Source organism: Meleagris gallopavo, chromosome 2 (assembly GCF_000146605.3).
Source record: "Meleagris gallopavo isolate NT-WF06-2002-E0010 breed Aviagen turkey brand Nicholas breeding stock chromosome 2, Turkey_5.1, whole genome shotgun sequence".
In the NCBI taxonomy this organism is placed as follows: domain Eukaryota; kingdom Metazoa; phylum Chordata; class Aves; order Galliformes; family Phasianidae; genus Meleagris; species Meleagris gallopavo.
In genome coordinates this window covers 47,761,286-47,781,212 of record NC_015012.2, presented here as the reverse complement: position 1 = coordinate 47,781,212, position 19,927 = coordinate 47,761,286, and the positions used below count along the sequence as shown (strand labels likewise).

At 38.3% G+C, this 19,927-nt stretch overlaps 1 protein-coding gene across 4 annotated transcripts; it reads left to right on the top strand.

Annotated features, from left to right (window-relative positions):
- Positions 1–822: 822 nt before the first annotated feature.
- On the top strand, positions 823–19,203 carry RMND1 (required for meiotic nuclear division 1 homolog). 4 transcript variants are annotated; one of them, XR_002112099.2, is made up of 12 exons: positions 835–988; positions 1,421–1,941; positions 6,681–6,789; positions 9,259–9,334; positions 9,679–9,718; positions 12,716–12,816; positions 14,098–14,204; positions 16,248–16,312; positions 17,151–17,227; positions 17,761–17,881; positions 18,058–18,250; positions 18,656–18,772. XR_002112099.2 is itself a non-coding variant. In XM_010707187.3 (12 exons), exons 2-12 carry the CDS (start codon positions 1,435–1,437, stop codon positions 19,049–19,051), a joined length of 1,353 nt encoding a protein of 450 aa, XP_010705489.1. In that variant the 5' UTR covers positions 835–988; positions 1,421–1,434; the 3' UTR covers positions 19,052–19,203. The 4 variants fall into 4 exon arrangements, 3 of the variants coding, with proteins under 3 accessions (XP_019468456.1, XP_010705489.1, XP_019468455.1); XM_010707187.3 differs by lacking the exon at positions 18,058–18,250 and adding an exon at positions 19,019–19,203; XM_019612911.2 differs by lacking the exons at positions 18,058–18,250; positions 18,656–18,772 and having other exon boundaries at positions 823–988; positions 17,726–17,805.
- Positions 19,204–19,927: the final 724 nt, after the last annotated feature.

The window sequence follows — 19,927 nt, the reverse complement described above, 5'->3', positions numbered from 1 at the left end:
CGGCGCCGTGAGGCGGCACAGGGTTGTGGCGCGGCCTGTCAGCTCCGTGCGTCCTGCCCAGCGCCTGTGTACCGTTCCTGAACGCTGGATGGAGCTTAAAATTAAAGTAATACGCTTATTCGTGTACGTCTGCCAGCGACATGTTTACAGGCTGGAATAACATTACAAGTTGAAAGCATGCACAGTTATACCCGACATCAATTACTTCTTCTGTCGTAGCCTAAATGTGTTCCGTGCCACTTTTTGTACAACTACATGCAACATCCGTCAGAATTAGCACATCTCTCCTCCATTAAGTTACATGAGAATGAGCCCAGTCAGCATCTGGGCCTCACTCTCTGCATTAAGTGATGTGCTCCTCCAGAAAATGGTGATCTTAGTGCTGCATGAGGTGCACAGCTGATGGTGAATATCCCTTGTATAACTTGGGAAGAACAGCCTTGCGCTGACTTTTCCTCAAACGATGCAACTCACCAACTTTTCTTTTTGTTAATAAGGTGCTGAACATTGATTTTGTGCCACTAGAGAAGTGTTCCTGGTTAATGACGGCAGGAGGGAGCAGGACTTGGCACTGCAGCAAGTGCAGCAGACCCACTGAGATGCTAAGCCTGCTTTCTGATTTGATTACTGCATACAGTGAAGCACAAATACGTCTAGGAACCCATTTTTGTTCTGGGCTATTGGAATAACAGTACACATTCCTGTCAGCACAGGTAGACCTGCCAGCAGTCTGCACTGTTACTTAACTGTGGGGTCAGCACCATAATCTGATTTATTTGGTTCTCCCTTCATTCAGGACAGCCAAGCGGAGCTGGATCTGCTCTTCTTCTTCATAGAATGGCCTGAGTTAAAAAGGACCACAAAGATGATCTAGTTTCAACCCCCTGCTATGTGGAGGGTCACCAACCACTCAACCAGGCTGCCCAGAGGCACATCCAGCCAGCTCTTGGCTGCTAGTGATGCAGACCTTCAGCTGATGTTGGTCAATGTGCGTGTTTTGTAGGTGGTATTTCAATATAGCACACAGTAATCTGGTGGTTGCTTCTATAGTGTATGAGGGACTCACACAGCAGCCTAAACCCTTTTTAAGCTGAGTGCTTGCTTATGAGTAGTTACATCATTGGGTTACTGGGAGCAGAGACTGCTGTGCAGAGTGAGCGGCAAATGAAAAAGGCACCTGCTTACTTGTTGATCCAGCAGCCTGTTCTGCTTCTCCCACCATGTATTGCAAGCACACAGTTCATTAATGTGCTTTGTTCTTAGAGTAGTCCCATAGCATTGGGAAAAAGCTGTACAGACCCATCACTGTGTTTGGGAGTACTAACAAACCCCCAAAAAATATGACTCACCTTTTAGCTAAGGGAAAAATAGTATTTCTTTCCCAAGGTCTGATAGAGCATTTTATTTGTCTTAAATACAGTTCAGAGGGAAGCAATGAGACTGAAACTCCTGCGCCTTCAAACTACATCTTTTCACTCTTTAACTACAATATGCCGATGCCAAAGTTTTAATAAAACTGGACATCGTCTTCTAAAGCTGGATAATGATGTTGACAGAACGGATCACGGAACAGCTAAGAAGATTGGGAACTCGTATGCTCCAAAGATTGCTTCCCCTTGTTTGACAAGTCCCTGTATGCAAGTCAAGAATTGGCAAATGATCCAAGGAAATGTATCTGCTTTGGGAAAAAGTGTTTATTATCAGGGTGGGGAGATGTTTTTCCCACCCTGGAAACGTTTTGGCTTGGCAGCAATGGAAAACTACACACTCAATGTGGAGTATATTAAAAAGCTCGGGAACATATCGTCAAGATTTTACTCGATTGTATCAACTAGTAAAATTATTCCAAAACCAAGTACCCAGCCAGTTAAAAGGCCACCAAAGGCACCAAGGACCAAGCAGCCCTCCAGAGCTAACCAGCCGCTATTGTCAGACATGGAGGTAAAGAAACAGAATTTACATTCTATATATTGTTCAAGGAACTTTATCAATTTAATTTAGATTTAGATTTGGGTTTAGATTAACATTTTAATGAAATTAACATGTTTATTTGATGAAGAGGACTTCATTATTTACCCGACCATGACCTCAGAGGATTTGAAACTCTGCAGACAGAAGCTAACTTGGTAGAAACAGATGTGTCAGATAGTTTGGAGATGAAGTGAAGGTTTACCAGCAATGTGTAACAAAGGGGAGGGAAGAGAGTTGATTTCTAAAACAGAAAGATAGGAAATCCTTTAAAAATTATTTAAGGCAATGTTCTCATGTTTAATATTGAGGAGCAAGATCTGCCTTTCAGAGTAACTTAAATTTCCATTGGTATTCTTGCTTGTCCAATTCCATCCAGTATCAAGGCTTCATTCTATTGCTAACAGAAATCAAGATGAGAATAAGTAATACCAAGTTTACAAATATTCAAACTAGGTTTCAGAAACTTTCAGTTTAGACTGTGTTTTTCTATTTTTTTATAAACAGACACAACATTTCAAGCCTTAGTGAAATAGCTTTCACACTACAGCAAATTTATTTTTAGTGATAAAATATATTTTTGTAGCAACATGTGAATGAGGATCACTATACTTAACATTCGAAGCCTCGCAGTATTTCAGAAAAATAGAAGGTTATTTCTGTGCAATCAGTGGAAGAACTGAGCTGCAGATGTAGCCTGTGTAACTTGAGCAAGATTATTCCATGTGTAGAAATAGCACCTGGATCACCAGGCTCCTGGGTCTACAGATTAACTGCCACAACAATCTCTTGTGGATAAAATCAGGTAAACAGGATGAGTAACTGGAACAGTGCATACTTGTAGCAGTTACTCCCTGAGATAGGTCTTTGCGAGCCCTACTAATTCTAGCCAAAGCAGACTGTAAGCACACTTGAATATAAGATCTCTAAGGAAAATCATGAAGTTGGAAATGTTGTTCTCCTCAAGCTACAATAACAACTGAGTTCCAGCGTGTTGCTAACAAAATAGTACTATAGATGAGATTGAGACAAGTGTTGTGCTTCCAGAAATAGCTTGCACATTGCAAAATATGCCTATTATATGGTCTGCTGAATGTGAGCACAGAAAGTGATGTCTTAATGATTGCCTTCCAGACGTATAAGCTCCTGTTAGTATCTTATATGACTAACAGGAGTATGATATAATGTACCATCAAGTCTCCATTGTAGAAAATTCATTTCCCACTTGAATTTTCCTGTTGCTTTGAAAGAATAAAATATAGAATTTTCTCTTAACCATATACCGATACTGTTCCAAGCTTTCTGATTATACTATGAGCTTGCTGTTGAGTGGATTTAAATGACTTTTTTTTAGATACCTAAGGTTTTTGAATGGCAGTATGAAGTGCTAACAGTTTCTTTGTTTTATAGTTTCATGTATGTCCTTGCAAGTAATACACACTGCTATTTTTAGTTTCTTCCATTTTGAAGAAATTGAAAACATTCTGCCGGGTAGACTGAACTAATATCATTTCTGGGGAAGATCCCGCATTGCAAAACAGTGTGCCAGAAATCATGTAAACTAGGACCTAACAAACCATTTTCAATTTTTAGATAAACAGTGCGTGGTTTTGTCAAACATACAGCTCCATCTACAGGGGTACTGCCAGGCTGTCACCCTGACCCTGTGCAGGCTGACAGCATTTTGGAATAAGCTGCTATTTTTTTTCTATTTCCTTTGGAACCTATATGTATACTCCCTTGTAGATACGTAATGTAAAGAGCTAACTGAAAGGTGAGACTGTTTTCGGTAAGATGACTGATATAGGTACTGTGAATGGAGAATCCTTAATGTATTTTTTTCACCATGCTGTCATTTTTCTCTAAATCCTGGTGTCACAAAAAAGCTGATCTTGTCTTCCTCTGCATGTTTTGAAGTGACCAAGATCCCTCCAGTAACATAAGCCGTGTTTCCAATGCAGCTTAGAGCTGGCTGCTGCCTTCCTTCACAGTCTGCCCCTGGAGACATGCTGTAGACTCCGTAGGTTTTCAGTTAGGTGAACCCTGAGGTCCCTGATGTTTTCTGTTTGATGGGCTCATTAACAACTTTCTTTTGCAGAGTGGTCCATGGATAAGCACCTTCTAAGCACTCATCTTCAGGTGCTGTCTGCAGATAGAATGCACCAGCAGTGATAAATGATCATTAGACCAGTTTTTCAGGATAGATGGAGATCTTACTGCAACATGATAACTGGTTTGGTTAGCCATTCAGTGCGTAGTGTCACTGCTACTCGGATTAGTTACTCATCTCACAAGGTCTCACAAGACATGAGGAGCCTTTAAGTTGATTTTTAATGCTGTTGCCTAGACAAAGCTTGAAAATCAACTGAAGGTGGAGTAGCAGGTATCCTTGAGATAAGATGAATGCCTGCGATGATGATAAGTTTAAGTTCATTTTATGGCTTTTCTTCCTTAAAAATGTTTGCATTCTCAAAATGCAAGGGATGAGTTATGAGAATGATAGTTCCTGTGCAGTTGCTGGGGGGATGATGATACAGAAAATGAGTACTTAGAATGGCTGATCTTATGGTTGCTTTGAAGCTCCAAACTGTATCTTAATGAACCCAGGTGCAGCCAGGAAGAGGAGGTGGCAAGTGGCTGGAGTTGCTGTCAGCAGGACAGAGCTGCCTTTATTTTAGGCAAGTTTGCAGGTGACGTAACAGACAGTGTGGGATGAAGGTTTACCAGCCAGTTGACACAGGTGTTTTAGGATGAGCTGACTATGGACCTCTGTGTTACATCTCCATCAACTACCATGGAAGCCTGAGCACCTAGAATGGCTGTGGACACATAAATTATATGTGTCTTAAGCTCCACACCCATGCTAAATGTCCCTCACTGAACAATATTTTAGTAAAGGTGAAACAGTGCATTGTTTAAAAATGATAAAAAAAAAAGAACCATATCCAAGCTACATATGCAAACTGCTATTTCAGGCACATATTGGCAGCCAACTTCTGCTGCTAATTAAAGTCTTTGCATGAAAACTAAAATCATAGCCATAAATTAAACAGTCTGTCCTGTAGCACATCTACCTCGAAGTGAACAAAGACAAATTAAATTACAGAAAGTATAGATCAGGGTAAGGATTTTCAGGTGATATACTAGCTAGAAGATAACGGTGTGCTCCCTGAAGGATTTCATGGCAGCGTGTGTGTGCTTATATTAACCAGAGCTTTCTGGAAGAATCTAAAATGTATAATTTACACTGGCAGTTTAGATGCTGGGAACGGATTTGTACAGATGATACTATAAGAATGCAACTTTTCAAAGGTACTGCAGCAAGAGAACTGAAAATACAGTTCTGTTCCACTGTTACCTGCAGTTAACTGTGTTAACGGCACAGTCATGGGAACGTGACTACAGAATTACTGTTAGTGGTCACTGAAAGAAAGTGATGTAAACAAAACTTTGGGAATGACAACAAGGTTAATATTAAGAATAAAACGTTTAAACGTGGGCCTTGACCCAGCTTCCTGGTTCTGGGCCTCCTTAAGGAGCAGAGCACCTTTTCACGTGTTGCAGTTTGATAGCACATGAGTGCCATGAGAATATTATTTGAATTTTAAGTTGAAGCATACTGTGGATATAAGCACTTGCAGATGAGTACAGCTCTTCTGTACATTTGTTGTTAGTCACATCACCCCTTGGGTTAGTTACAAAAAGCTGGAAAGCGACTGATCTGCAATGAGAAGCATTGCTTTCTGGATATCTTCCATTACATTGTACTGAAAAACGTTCTAATGGGATATATGAGGTATCAGAACAAAGAAATGTGCTTAAAATGGGGAGTAGGTTTTGTAGACCGGTTTATTGTGCCTTGTTGAATTCATCAGGAAAGCTTTTACGCAGATGTTTGATTTCTCTGCTGTGCGTGAGTTGATCTTATTGTGAGTCAGTATCACTTTTCCTCATCTTCTTGCATGGTGCCAGTTATTTGTTTCACTGTGGCATTTTATTTATGTAGGACTGTGGAACATGGAGACAAACTCTGGCTGTTGTGTACCACTCAGCTGTGGTTTCAGTTGAGACTGTGTTGTCAGTGCAAGATTTCACTTAGAGGGAAACACTGATGATGTGCAGCGTTTGGGCTGGCACTGAAGGTCTGTGACTTGCTGTGCTGCAGTGCTATGATGGTTTAGGTCCCAGGAGTTACCTGGGCAGGTAAGCTCAGTGCTCAGAACACAGCATTTGCAGTTGGAGCTTATGTTTGCTAAGCAGACTGGGATAGTTTGACTCCATGCATCTTCAGAGATCTATAGGCTGGTATTCAGGGTGTCTTGCTTTTGATTTTGCTGGTCAGCCAGTATGTCATAGGCTGTGGGAGAGGTGAGCAACCGTGGCTGTACTGCCAAAGCATTTCACTGCCGTTGAGGGAAGAAGGGGTTCCATTTGTGGCCTTATCATGAAGTTTGTTGATGTGACTTACTCGTGACACGTAGTTGGATCTCAGTCTATCAATGTGGGTTATGTTTGCTTCCCCACTTAATAGGGAGTAACTGATCTCATTAGTATTTGTACACCAAGTGGACAGCAGAATAGTGATACAGTAGAAGAGAGTGAATAAATGAAAAACATCACCCTTGTGATTGCTTTGAGGCAAACATGAGCATGTCTTGTGTACGTCTTGCTTCGGCCTTTCCCTAACTCAAATTTTTATTCCTTTGGCACAGAATCTGATGCAGTGCACAGCCTTTGCAACAGCAGATGAATATCATCTTGGTAATCTGTGTCATGACCTGACTTCCCATGGATATGTTGAAATAACAAGTTTGCCCAGAGGTAGATTTTTAAAGCATCTTAAAAGCAGTATTATATCTTGGGAAATGAAATATGGGTGAGATATTTAATTTTTATAACTTCATATGTTTTCATTTTGGTAATACCCTGGAATGTATAAATATAGCTCTATTTAAAATTCCATTTGCTTTGAATAGAATAAAAATTAAAGCTAATCATTTTGCTGTTACTGTATAATATTTTTTTCCTAAATTACTATTATACTAAAAGAATAAAAAAAATCAGATGGTCTTGAAAATACATTCAAGGAAACATAAGTGAAATTTTCTAATAGAAATTATTCTTTTATAGAAATTCACTAACTGAAAATTTTCTGAAAGTTTATTTTAATCAGTGTTTCAGTAATGTGATACCACAGAGGTTCAGCTGTCAACAGTTTTGTAATTTGAAGTGTTGCACCTTCTTTCCATACCCACATTTCTATTAATGTAAGTTGCTGAGGGCTGGAGGCACATGAGAGAGAATCTTGCTGACTACATGAAATGTAGAAGATACACATATAGATATTTAGTTCTGGTGAAGAGAATGTAGTTGATACTTTATACTGGGCCAAATATATCCTGGTAATTGTTGAATGGTTCCCTTCAGCAATAATTGGTTCCGGATCTATACAAAGTATCTCTGAAGACTTGGGAAGGTATGGCATGGAAATAGCTGAAGCGCACTACAAGAGAAGAACAAGTAGAGCTTTTTATAGCTTAAAGTCCTTCTAGCCCTAGAACAGCTGTGATTTTCGTATGTTGGCAATGGATTTATTATTTCTTGTGAATGAACAGATTATGTGAAGCAAAAGATATCCTTCATGGACATTTCATGAGGTTATCAAATGTCCGGTTGCCTCTCTGAAGAAACCAAGCGTGACAGCACTCCGGTGGATCTTTATAAAGATTACTTGAGAACTGGCTGTCTTTCTCAGAAAGAAGGCATTACATAGTATAGGCTCCATGTTCTTTCGTAGTTCCTTTGGATTAAAAATAACACTCTTCTTAGTGCTTCAGGATAGAGTTATCCCGAACTGCTGTGATGCTTATGTTACTGTTGCTGGTATTTTACTCTGGGAGTGTGGGTTTTGCCAATTCTTTCATTTATTTATGGTGTGTTTTTGACTCCTTACAATAGATACTCTGTCAAAGTTGTTCAGGAAGTTTGTTTGATTTTGACAGCGAACTTGGTGGTGGTTGGTATGTAGATGTAACAATGCTAAGTTACCCAGTCAAAAGTTGTATCTCATACATTTGAAAAATACTAGCATATAGAAATCTAAATTAGCAATTAGTGGGAATTTGTTGCTTTGTAGCGTTCTTCCTAATATCATTCTTTTTCAACCACCTTAAAAGTATTTTAGAGGCTGATACTGTAGCCCTCCTTATAAGGAACCAGAAGGACATTCACTGTATATATTTTATCTGGAGAGGATAAAGGAAGATTAAGTAAGGGCAATACTTGAAAAGGCAAATGAGAAAGTGCAGACAAATGTTTCCTCTGTGGTAAACTCCAGCTTCACACCCAGAACCTGCCCTAGTGATTCATCAAATCAGTTGTTCCTGAACTGGAATAGCAAGCGAAAGAGAAATCTTCAAGAGTTCATACAGATCAGCTGCATGGTCTCAATTCAGCTACTTGCAAAAGTGCATCCTATATTTATTTAGCTCTTCCTGTCACCTTAGTCTGCCTGGTCCCAGTGCAGCAATGCCCGCATTAGCAAAGTAGTACAGCAAAGCAAATATGTAGGGGGCAGGAGAAAAAACTGGTTTGAGAACTCAGGATCCACACTGGAGACATTCTGCATACACTGGCTTGAGTCTGGTCTCCTGTAATGAACCCCTATTAGTGGCTGGAATTCGTTTTTCAGTTTAATTTCATGCAAAATAGATACAGTTTTGCATTCTGACACTTCTGCAATGCAAATCGAAAGTATGGTAAATGAGAGTGACTAGAAGATTTGTTTCAAAAGCATGCTTTGATCCAAAGGAAAACACAGATGTAACTTCTGCTGTCTTGGGGGTATGCTTTTTCAGGTTTCTATCAAAGCACAGTCAGCAAAATATGAGTGCAGATTAGTCCCTTGCTAAATAAAAGAGAAAGAGATGTTGGTAATTACTCTACAACTGTGGGCTTATTTCCATGCTACGTGTCCACTTCTGCCTTCTGTATTCTGCTCTTGGTTATTTACTGTGCCCTGCATCAGTTTTTTCTTAAGTCTTTCTTTTGTTCTTTAAAACAACTGAATTTCATTAACAATAGTTTCCAGTGAAGTTCAGCATCATAGCTGAGCCTATCTAGCATGAGACGCTTCAGAGAAGCTGTGTAGCTTTATATTAGAGCTTTTTAATCAGAAAAAATAGGATACAGAACTGACTTTGAACTGGAATTGTGCTTGCAGCTACGGCATTTAGAAGTTTAAATAATTCTGCATTTTGAACTTTTGTTTGTTCATTTATTTCAAACTAGATGCTGCGAACGTTTTAGTGATGGGTACTGAGAAATCCGCGAAAGAAGATGATCCTGGCATGATTTTTTTCTTCAGGTAAGTTATAAACTATGTCTGAAACATTATCTTACAAATAGCATTCCCGCAAAAGCAGCGCAGTTTGCTAAAAACCACCTCATGAAGCTCAAGGAATAACTGTCCAATCTAAATGATTCAGAATTAAAAAAAAAGAAATCATAGTTACTCAGGGAAAGAAACCAGACATTTTAATATTTTACACTGAAGTATGGTTAAAAAAGCAACTATTGCATAGTCTCTGTGCATTAGTATTAAATTCCATAATTCATAGTGTCAAGAATTGCCACCATACAATTTGAGCATTGCATTAAAGTACATTTAAAATAGTGTAATTACACCTCAGTTTTTCCTTGAATTCACAGGGAAGGGGCTGTTGTGTTTTGGAATGTGGATGAGAAAAGTGTAAGTAAAGAAAAACCATTTGTTAAAGCTTCGTCAGCAGATGTCTTGTCAGTCCCACAAAGCCCATTGTGCTTTGTTTTTTTTCTGAGAACTTGGATCTCTCCAGGAAGGAAAAGCAGTGATTCTTCTCTAAGAAGTGCGGCTGCTGCCCTCAAGAGTGTGGGTTCCTGATACATTGCCTATAAGTGACCTTCTAAGCCTGTCTTTCTGTGCAGAATAGATATGTAATGTACAAAGGGGGTGAAATCTCTTAAGTCCAAAAATCTGAAACCTTAATCTCGTGAGGTTGGCAGAGAGAATTTTTTTCCCCCTACAGCAATGTATACTGAAAAAGTAAATCAGAAAAAAAAAAATCAACATATGGTTATTTAAAAGAAATGAATGTGAAGGAAAATAAACGAGCAGTAAAAGATCACTCCAGAGCCATTTAAGTCAAAACTTACATTTGGATGACTTGCAAGGGGCAAAGTTTGAAAACAGTTGTTTTTTTTACATTGTCTTATGCTTCTACCAGTGAGCAGTTTTTCCTAAAGGAAGGTTTTCATTGGTTGGTATAATTGTTAAAAAAATATCAATATTGAAATAATGTATCCCTTATGATTATTTGCCCACCAAGAGGGGTATGCTGCAGGCATATTTATTTTTATGAATATATTTCTAGGGTTTTTTTTGCTTTTACTGTGGTTAAGTAAATTTGAGCTTAGATAGATAAAGGCATTGATCTTCTCTGTAAGCAGTATATGTGAAACTAATTGGTATGTTAAACAGGTGATACTGAGATGGACAATTTATAGACAGATTTTCACTAACATAAATGAAAATACAGTAGTTGCTTCCAGATGTGAACTACTTCTGCATTCAGGTTTGTTTTTTGTATCAGATCTGAAACGCTCCTGATTTTCTGTCTGTTTTGGAGGGTTACCTCAGCTAGCCTACAAATACACTAGGTCTTCCTTCAAACCTTGCAGGGTGCTATGGCAGTAACTGTGCTATTGACTCACAGGTGTTGCTGAAGACTAGCTGACCAACTCCTGTTGATTTTTATGAATTGGGCACCTCTGCCCTCTGAAAAATCTAATTTTCATGTATTTTTTTTTTTCCATGTTTAAGTACCACTGAGAACCTGATACATTCTTACTGTCAGGAGCAACTTTAGTTGGTGCTTTTGTTAGTTTTATTTATAAAGAGAAAAACTGCCTTTTTTATTCTGTGAAAAGTTTTAGTTCTTTGTTTTAGTTTTCAAAAACCTTGCTCAAATACGGGGGCAGTATTTTTTATGCATGAGTTTTAACGAACTGAAACAAAGAAAAAAAGGCCTGTTGAACTGAAACTGAAAGTAATTCAGTAAAATGGTGTGTAGGGACTCACTATTAATGGACAAAATAGCTCTTTAAAAGTACTCCAGAATGAATACTAGGGGAGGAAAAACTATTTCAAGCTAATGGACACTTAACAGAAGTAGTAATAACTACAGGCTGTTGTAACTGAGATTTGAAATTGTAAAATACTTTTTTCAGATACCTACGCAGTAAGGTTGAGCAATATCCTCCCCACTGTAGGGAAAGATAACAACAGATAACCAGTTCTAAATTACAAAAAAGGGTGATGGTCACAACCCAGTTAAAGAAAGAAAGAAATATTCACTTATCCATCCTAAGGATTAGGGCTTACCAAACACTCCAAAGAAAGGGATCTCCAGGTAGAAGTCTTTCCCTGGTAGCAGCCAGTCCTAAAATGAGACTTAGGGAGGCATGGAACCTGGTTCCACCTGTGCTCCCAGGACTGGCTGTGTCCCTTCACCAGGTGCTCAGTCATTGGTTCAGGCCATGACTTAGCAGTTCCCATACACCCACCAAAAATAGCGAGGGCAAAAAAAATAAACTAGCTTCAAGGTGGAGTGCATCAGTTTTGTTAGAAGGTGATTCTGTGATGCAATCACTGCTGATTGCGAGAGTTTGCACTTAATGAATCCAAAAGATCTCTTGTGTGTACTGAGATGTACTGTGTGACAGGTAGTTCCTTCCATAAAATTAGGCTGGGCCAGGAATAAACTCCTCTCGATTAATGGAAGCTTTTGTATCACTTTAAATGAAAGCTGCCACTGAAACATCATTTCCTGTTATCCAGATGAATGGCAGAACTTTGGAAGTATGCACGTAATGAAGTATTACAAAGCACGTGAATTTCACACAGTCGGTTATGGTCTGTAAATCTTTGTTAGATCTTACTCTGAGCTGGAAGTAGTTTTGAAATAGACTCTTCGTTTGCTATCAGTGTAACTATTACTATATTGATCATGACTCCACAGTGCCAACGAGGCTATCAGGATCCAGGTAAATATACCCCTGAAATCTGGCATACTGCATTATGGATCGATAGTTAGTTCTGGCATGGTTTTAGCACGACTTCCCTGGAAGCAGTGTAACTAACTGGTTGGCCTAACAACATGCACTTCCCTACTGAAAAAAATGAAAAAAAGTATATATTTTTATATGTATATATATGTGTGTGTATATACATATATTTAACTACAATATTCAGAATATATAATGGTCACTGAAACAAAACTATTGATTTTAGCAAACTAGTAGTTTTGGAAGAAATGGCCACCTGATGTATTTCTCCTGAAGATTCTTCCCACACTCAGACATCTGCCAAAGTCTGTGCAGCTCACTGTTATACTTCTTCATTGAAGTCTTTACTGCTGCTGTAGTTAATCCTTACCTTGTTTTATAAATGCAGGCATTGAATGACATCTTCACAGATCCTTTGCAGTTGTTCACAGGCACAAAATTCGTCCACATAGCTTCCAAAATAAACTGGTAATAACTGCTTCCTTCCAATACAAAAAAGTTACTAGCACACCTACTTGTTTTTATTTGAATAACATTAATAAGCAGGAAAGTTGCCTTCATCAATGTATTACATGCTAGCTCTTCATAGAGTGATAATATGTTACAGTAGTAACTACTGTTACATGCATTGTCTTTTTCTTAGATGAAGAATATAATGCGAGTGCTGGAACAGCATGAAATTCAGCCATATGAAATTGCATTAGTCCACTGGGAAAACGAAGAGATGAACTATAGAATAGGAGAGTAAGTATTTTCAAGTGCTTGTGTTTATTCAATAGCTTACAGACTTCTAAAACAAATTCAAGTGAAAGCAACTGGTAAAAATACGCTTTCCAATTTTTTTTTTCTTTTCAAATGAGTAAAATAGGTAAAGAACAAGTAGGTAAACACAAATTCACGGATTTTGCTGAACTGCTGAACTTTCAATCAGCGACCTTTATGACTTGGTTATATGTTAGAGTTTATAAATTATGAAGCTCCACGTCCACACAACTGAGCACGTTCTTCAGGTGTCCCAAAGAGAACATAAGTGCCTTGCAGGGAAAACAAATATCCATTATTGAGACAATTTGGATTTTAAAGGAGGTACAGAATTTTTCTGGATAAACTCTAGGTTCAAATACAAAGTTGTGTTCTGCACATATGTTTAATCAGTGGATATACAGATGGTATAGATGTATATCCAGGAGCTTGGCTAATAGAATTTATATTGGAGAAATAAGAGAAAGTCACTCACCCTGTCCTGGACTTGTGAGATGAACTCCAATGGAGCGGATCTCCAGAGAGATCTTTCCCCACTGGCAGTCAGCTCTTAAATGGGTCTAGGAGAGGTGCAGCCAGGCTCCACCCCTTCCTGCAGCACAGGTGAATTGCCTTCACCTGTGCTTCCATGGCTGACTCATTGCTTGCCTCAGGTGATCAATCAAAGGTTCAGGCCGTGATTCAGCAGCCCCATACAACATACTTCACTTCCTAGGAAAGATATGTCTTGAGTAATGTGGACAGATAAATCTGGCACCCATCCTGTCTTTTTAACTATTTTTTTCATCATGGAGAGCAAATGATCTCTGTGGAGATACTTATCAATGTTATTGGTGATGTCATTTATTTGTAATTTTCCAACAGCACTGAAAAACTACTCAGGAGACAATAACATAAGCTGAGCTAATGAGTTTTGAGTTCATTTAAAGTAATTTGTTAAGAGGACAACTGTGGGTTTTTTAGTTGGTTGGGTTTTGGTTTTATTTGTTTGTTTGTTTTCCGGCTATTTGAAAACTGTGTGGACTATCCAGTTGTGGAATTTGTGATTCCTGACATAGTCTTAAGACTGAGGAACTTATTTTTAGTTATCTGTTTTGGTTATTTTTGTATTGAACATGAGTAAAATGCAACAAGGGCGATAGCCATGTAGATAGATCGTTATCTTTATATAAAACAACCAATCTTTCTTGCATTAATTGTTCTTTAAATGTTTCTTCGCTGTTTGGCTTAGTCGATGAAGATGCTTCAATCTTGTTCTTACAGAGGGCAATCAAAGCTTCATAAGGGAGAAATCTTGTTAAATTCTGAGCTGGATACTGATGAAGTCATTCTGCAGAAATTTGCCTTTTCAAATGCCCTGTGTCTTTCTGGTGAGTTCATACTGTTGTGTACTATCAGTTCATTCTACAGATTTAGTGAAGTGCCATTGTGAGTGGGACTTGTACATTGAAAGGTTGGAGAAGACTTAGTATCTGCTTTTGATAAACTGTATAAAGACTGATTGCACATCAGTGGGAGGATTCATTCTTACTTTGTCTTCCTTAAATGTGAATTACTTTTTGCAATTTAAATCTTAAAGATGAACAGAACTCCTTAAGGAAATACTTTGCTAAAGACATTCTACTAAGCATCCCATTGCCCACGTTTGAGATTATTTTAGGGTAGTCAAGAGTGTAGCCCAGTATTAAAAAGCTGCCAGTAGTCTTAATTAATCATGACATCATTAACAGAAAAAAAAACTTGATACCAGCTAAACCAGAGTTGTAAAACAGATTTTCAGCTTGGGAGGTCAAGCAGCATCAAGTGTGTGGACTGGAGTCTCAGGCCATATTTTCCAGGATTGTTAGCAATGACTGTGTGCCATGGTGGTACTTATGTGAGGAGGCTCTGAGAAGAAGTCAGGCTTAGCAGTGATGCTTCTGACCGAGGAAATAATCTCTGCTTGTTCAGACTTAGAATGAGGTAGTAAGTGGGAATAGAAGCTAGCAGCAATAATGCTATCCTCAAGAAGATTTTAAAGGAAAACCTCTGCTGCTTTTAGAGTAAATTACAAGATTCATATACTGTGTGGGGGAACATAACTCTAAACAGAAGACATCACGAAACAGAATGCGTGTTCTGGAAGTGATGCACTGCTTGATCAAAACATACAGCATAATAACTAAATGGTTCTTGACTGCTGAAGAAAGAGCTACTAAGGAAAAAAGCCTTTACTTTTGCTGTTGTTAAAGCCACAGCATGAAAAAGTGTTGCCACGTATAATGGAGCAAGGGATTTATTCCCAGGAGATAACTGGTGCCAAGTTATGTTACTATGAAACATGTACACCATAAAGGAAGACAGTGCAATGTTCAGTATTATTAAGGGATGCAAGTATAGTCAAAGTCAAATATGACACAACAGAAGCTAACAGAAGCTTTTTTTTCTGTTAACTATGTCAAATAATCATTGATAGCTGAAATGTCTATTTTCAAAGGCTAAATTAAATGCTGTTAAAGTCTCTGACTTGGATTACTCATAAGATGAACGTGAAGAATGCTCAGTACTTGGGTTTATTGTGCTTCTTGACTAGTACAATTATGACCACAAGAGTTCAAGAATTAAATCTTTTCTGTTTAATTTCTCTGAGTGGATGGAGGTAATTTTTGGAACTGGTCAGATGTTATTACTTCATTCTTCCTTGGGAATCTAAGGATTAAAGAACAGCCTGATTTCTACATGTCCACGTAGAAATCATCTTTAAGGCTCAAGTAGAGACACAGGAGAACTTGTGCAATTAACAACTTCCAGAGAATACTCTTTTGTTTTTTAATATTTGAAGTTAACATTATATTCACCAAAAAAAAAAAACAAAATTGGAGACTGTCTAAGTTTGGATTTAGCTTCAACAAATACAGGTGGTGGTGTCTATACAAGCTAATTCTCACTAGCTTGAGCACACATCATCAAACACTGGACAGATGGAGTCAGAGTTCTGCACAACGCTGTAGAAATGCAGTGGAAACTTGACTGGCACCACATGAAGTCAGCTTGACTCCAGCAAGGCTAAGTACTTCTAGCATCTGCGATGCCTCCTTGGAATGGAGTTTGCAAAGGCTTCATATACACAGTATAGCACTCAAACTCACCATACTAAGCTGAAGCAAAGCCTCTCCAGGGTCTGAACCAATCCACTGGAGAGGAGAGCTGAGCTCAGAGTGGCTCTGCAGGCAGATCTGTGTCGTTACGCAACCCAAATTTGTCTGTAGACGTATGAATACATTTGTTGTACAGTGCAATGGGTAACTCACTATGGATATGCTTGTGTCAGCGTGTCTTGAAACAGTGCTGTATTTTGGCAGATGTAGATGATTACTTGAAAGCATACATCCCTGCCTCTCACAGCATTATGCTTTGTCACCTCTGTGTTGCAGTAAAACTGGCTATTTGGGAATCGTTATTGGATAACTTTGTGGAATCTATCCAGTCAATTCCTGAGGTGAGGTCTTGTTTTTATCTTTCTCCTCATTTTCTCCTGTGCTATGTAAAATCTGGATCAGTGTAGATACAGCTGAAGATATAGAAAAAGTAACTAGATACTTTACGTATTTGATTGTAAATCCATCAAGATAGAAAGCTCAGAACACTTTTAAAGGGCTGGGACAAAAAACTGGCAGTCTGTAAAGGGCTGGGTCACAGCATGGAGAAAACTGCATTGGAATAACTTTTCCCACTCTGTGCCACTGCTGCTTGCTCTCAATAAATGTTGACAAGCAGCATTTAAAAGCCTGACCAAACATAGCATAGTGCGACAGCTTGGCCTCAAAGCAGTGTGCTGTAATTTCAACATAATTAAGAGTTCATGAGTGTTACACTTAAACTACACTTTCTCATGAGATGTAATTAAAATAAGAAGTCTGTATGATGTCGCATACAAAAATAAGATTCATAGGGTTCAAAAGATAAATCCTCATTTATTATTAATGAAGAGAATAAATAATAATACGGTTTTTCAAGTGAGGAAGAAATCTGTGGAAAAGCTGAACAGCAGCAAGGTAAAAAAGAAAACTGTCATGCCTTAAAAATAGCAGTAGTATTAAAAGAGAACAAATGATTCACAGAAAGCGTTCCAGGATTCTTACCTGGGAGAACAGCTGAAGGACAATACTCTTACCAAGCTAGATAAGCAAGGTACTATGGAAGCCAAACTTAAGCGTTACTAAATCTGATATGTGTTTAGATTTTAAGTCATATATACTTCAGGCTGTACAACTTCAGACTTCTTAACTGCTAGTAAATGCTATTTGATCAGGCAGGTAAAACTTGTTACTTTGCAGATACTAAAATCAAGAAGGAAGGTAAAACTATCTCATGCAGATGTCATGCAGAAAATCGGAGAACTTTTTGCGTTAAGGTAACTTTTTTTGTTACACTGAAGATCATACCATACAAAACTTAAAAAATCAAGGTGTGCATGATACAAAGACCTGAGTAGCTTGAAGACTTTATTTCCTAGCCTTTATAATGTTGAGACAGTGGCTTGGTTCTGAACTGTGCTCCCCTCCCCAGTGAGCATTGTCAGACTTACAGAGTTCTCTAATAGAAACAAGCTGTTAAGGACCTCCCCTGTATTTTTAATTCACATATTGATCATCTTCAGTGAGCTACCAGCATAGTGAAGGACTTCTGTACAGATAGGGGAAATCATGAAAAATTACAAGCAATTAATGCATAAGGTGTGCATATTACAGTATTCTTGGAAAAGTTTCAGGAGATGTTACCAGTTTAAACAGTGACTACATGTGCATTTTTATTACGAATGAGATCCTTCTCATATTTTACTTAACAAGAAAAACTTTGTAATTTTTATTTTAATTACTGTGTAAATATTTGCTCCTATATGTGCCAAAAGGAACTTCGAACTACTGTAGTAACCATTCTTTTTAGACACCGCATAAATCTGAGTTCAGACCTGCTAATAACACCTGACTTCTACTGGGATAGAGAAAAACTGGAAGAGCTTTATGACAAAACATGCCAATTTCTCAATATTAATCGCAGAGTTAAGGTAGGTGTCTTACTGTTTTAACAATTTTCCATATTGCATTCAACTGTCATTGGCTCAGCCAGGCTACAGACTGCTCCACAAATGTCTATTTTAATTTTATAAAAGTCAAAGACCAATAGGCTCCTGTACACCATCCCCCTTTCTGTGTTCGTAACCCACTCACATCTTTTACCCAGTTTAGGTTAACAACCCTGCCTCAACCACCTAGACTTAAATGGATTCTGTACTTCCTGAGCCATTAACTTAGGCTTTAAATAGTTGTAAGAAGAGGAGCTTTAATTCTTTTTCTGAAACGTGTGCAAGAAAACAAGTTTAAAAAAAAAAAATGTGATGTGAAGCAGTCTTCTTACTGATGACATGATCACCCAGGTCAGTTCAATGCAGGACAATGTAATGCTTACTGCTCTACCAGAATAAGCATGAGATACCTCTTCCAGTGGTACAGCAACCTTATATACTTATTTAGCTACTTTTGAGGCATTCCCATAAGCTGCATGTTATTTGCTTGCGTTGTTTTGTGACTAAATGTCACCCAGCAGCTGTTTAATACCTGCATATGCATATCTAAATTTGTATTTGTTTTTTTATGACTCCATTGAAATAAGAGTTGTATTAGAACTCCCATTGCTTGTGCATGTTACAAGACTTTGCATTCTGCACTTTCACAGAAACGTTAACAGCTTTCTACAGTGAGCCCCTTTATGGATTGTTTCTTTAGTGATCTCATACAATGTGTAGAATCCAGCTTTGCCCTGTGTTTGAAATCTGTTGCAGGTAATGAATGAAAAGCTTCAGCACTGCATGGAGTTGACAGACCTAATGCGAAACCACCTGAATGAAAAGCATGCTCTGCGCCTCGAGTGGATGATAGTAATACTCATCACCATAGAGGTTGGTTGGGGTGGGTTTTTTCCCCACTACCACATTGAAGAATGTAATAATAAGTGCAATTTATATACCTCAATTTGAAAAATCAAGATTAGCTTATTCATGTAATGTACAAGGGGATTAGCCTTCAGTTCTTTGCAAGTAGCTTTTGAGTTGCAGCTATAGTTCTTTCCTGGCTTACAGTCTAAGCTGTTTTAAAGATTGCTAAGAATTAGTCATTGATTTAATGATGTGTTTGCTATCTCACAGGTTATGTTTGAACTCGCAAGGGTAGTATTCTGACATCAGAATAAACTCTGGAAGGAAACTGACAAAACCATAATGACCATATGGCCAAGAAAATTCCTGTCTTACATGCTTCTGGAAAATAGTGAAATTGTCTCTCTTGATAAATATGTACATACTTTACTCAAATAAAGAAATTATGAACATTATACCAACTGCTGTAACAGTGATATTAAAGTCTTAACCTACAGATGTGCTAGCATAAAGCTGAGGTACAAGTGATACAGTTGTAGGGGAACCCTGCCAGTCATTAGGCTGGATACAGAGCATTAGCATTTTCCTCCTACTGAACAGAGACAGAAGGATGGACCCCTTCTGGGTTGACCTTGTTAATTTGCTGACAGACTCTTGTGCCTTGTCCCCTTGACAGTTAAAGAGATGCTGATTATTTAACCACTTCCTGCATTTCTGATAATTCCCTAGTCTTCCCCAGCTCCTTCTAGGATAGAAGTGATACTGTCCTGAGTAAGACAGGAAATAAGCTTCTTATAATACTGCTATTTGATCTAATGAGAATAGAATTGGGCAGAGCTAGGAAAAACATCTGACTACAAATCTGTCCATTGTAAGAAGCACTAACTCCTCTTTAACAGTAGGCTATTCTCCTCAGAGAATCAAAACAGGTAATACCTGGAGATCCTGGTTCTGGAAATAGCTCAACCAGCAGTTCTGTGAGCTGCTGAGAAGGTCTGAGCTGTCAGCCCCATTCACAGGAGTGAATCAGTCAGCAGAACAGCTTGATGACAAAGCTTACTATTAACTGCAGAACAGCTCCTCAGCACTGCTTGTTTTATTCTACATAACTACTGTAACAGAGAATTAAATTTTAACTGTCATTATTCTAGCAAACTTTTTTTTTTTTTTAAACACACA

Excerpts from the sequence above, each read along its gene's own strand:
- RMND1 (XM_010707187.3), top strand. The coding sequence starts at position 1,435 with ATGAGACTGAAACTCCTGCGCCTTCAAACTACATCTTTTCACTCTTTA. Across the intron at positions 9,335-9,678 it reads GGCATGATTTTTTTCTTCAG|GGAAGGGGCTGTTGTGTTTT; the intron begins GTAAGTTATAAA and ends TTGAATTCACAG. Across the intron at positions 18,773-19,018 it reads TAATACTCATCACCATAGAG|GTTATGTTTGAACTCGCAAG; the intron begins GTTGGTTGGGGT and ends GCTATCTCACAG.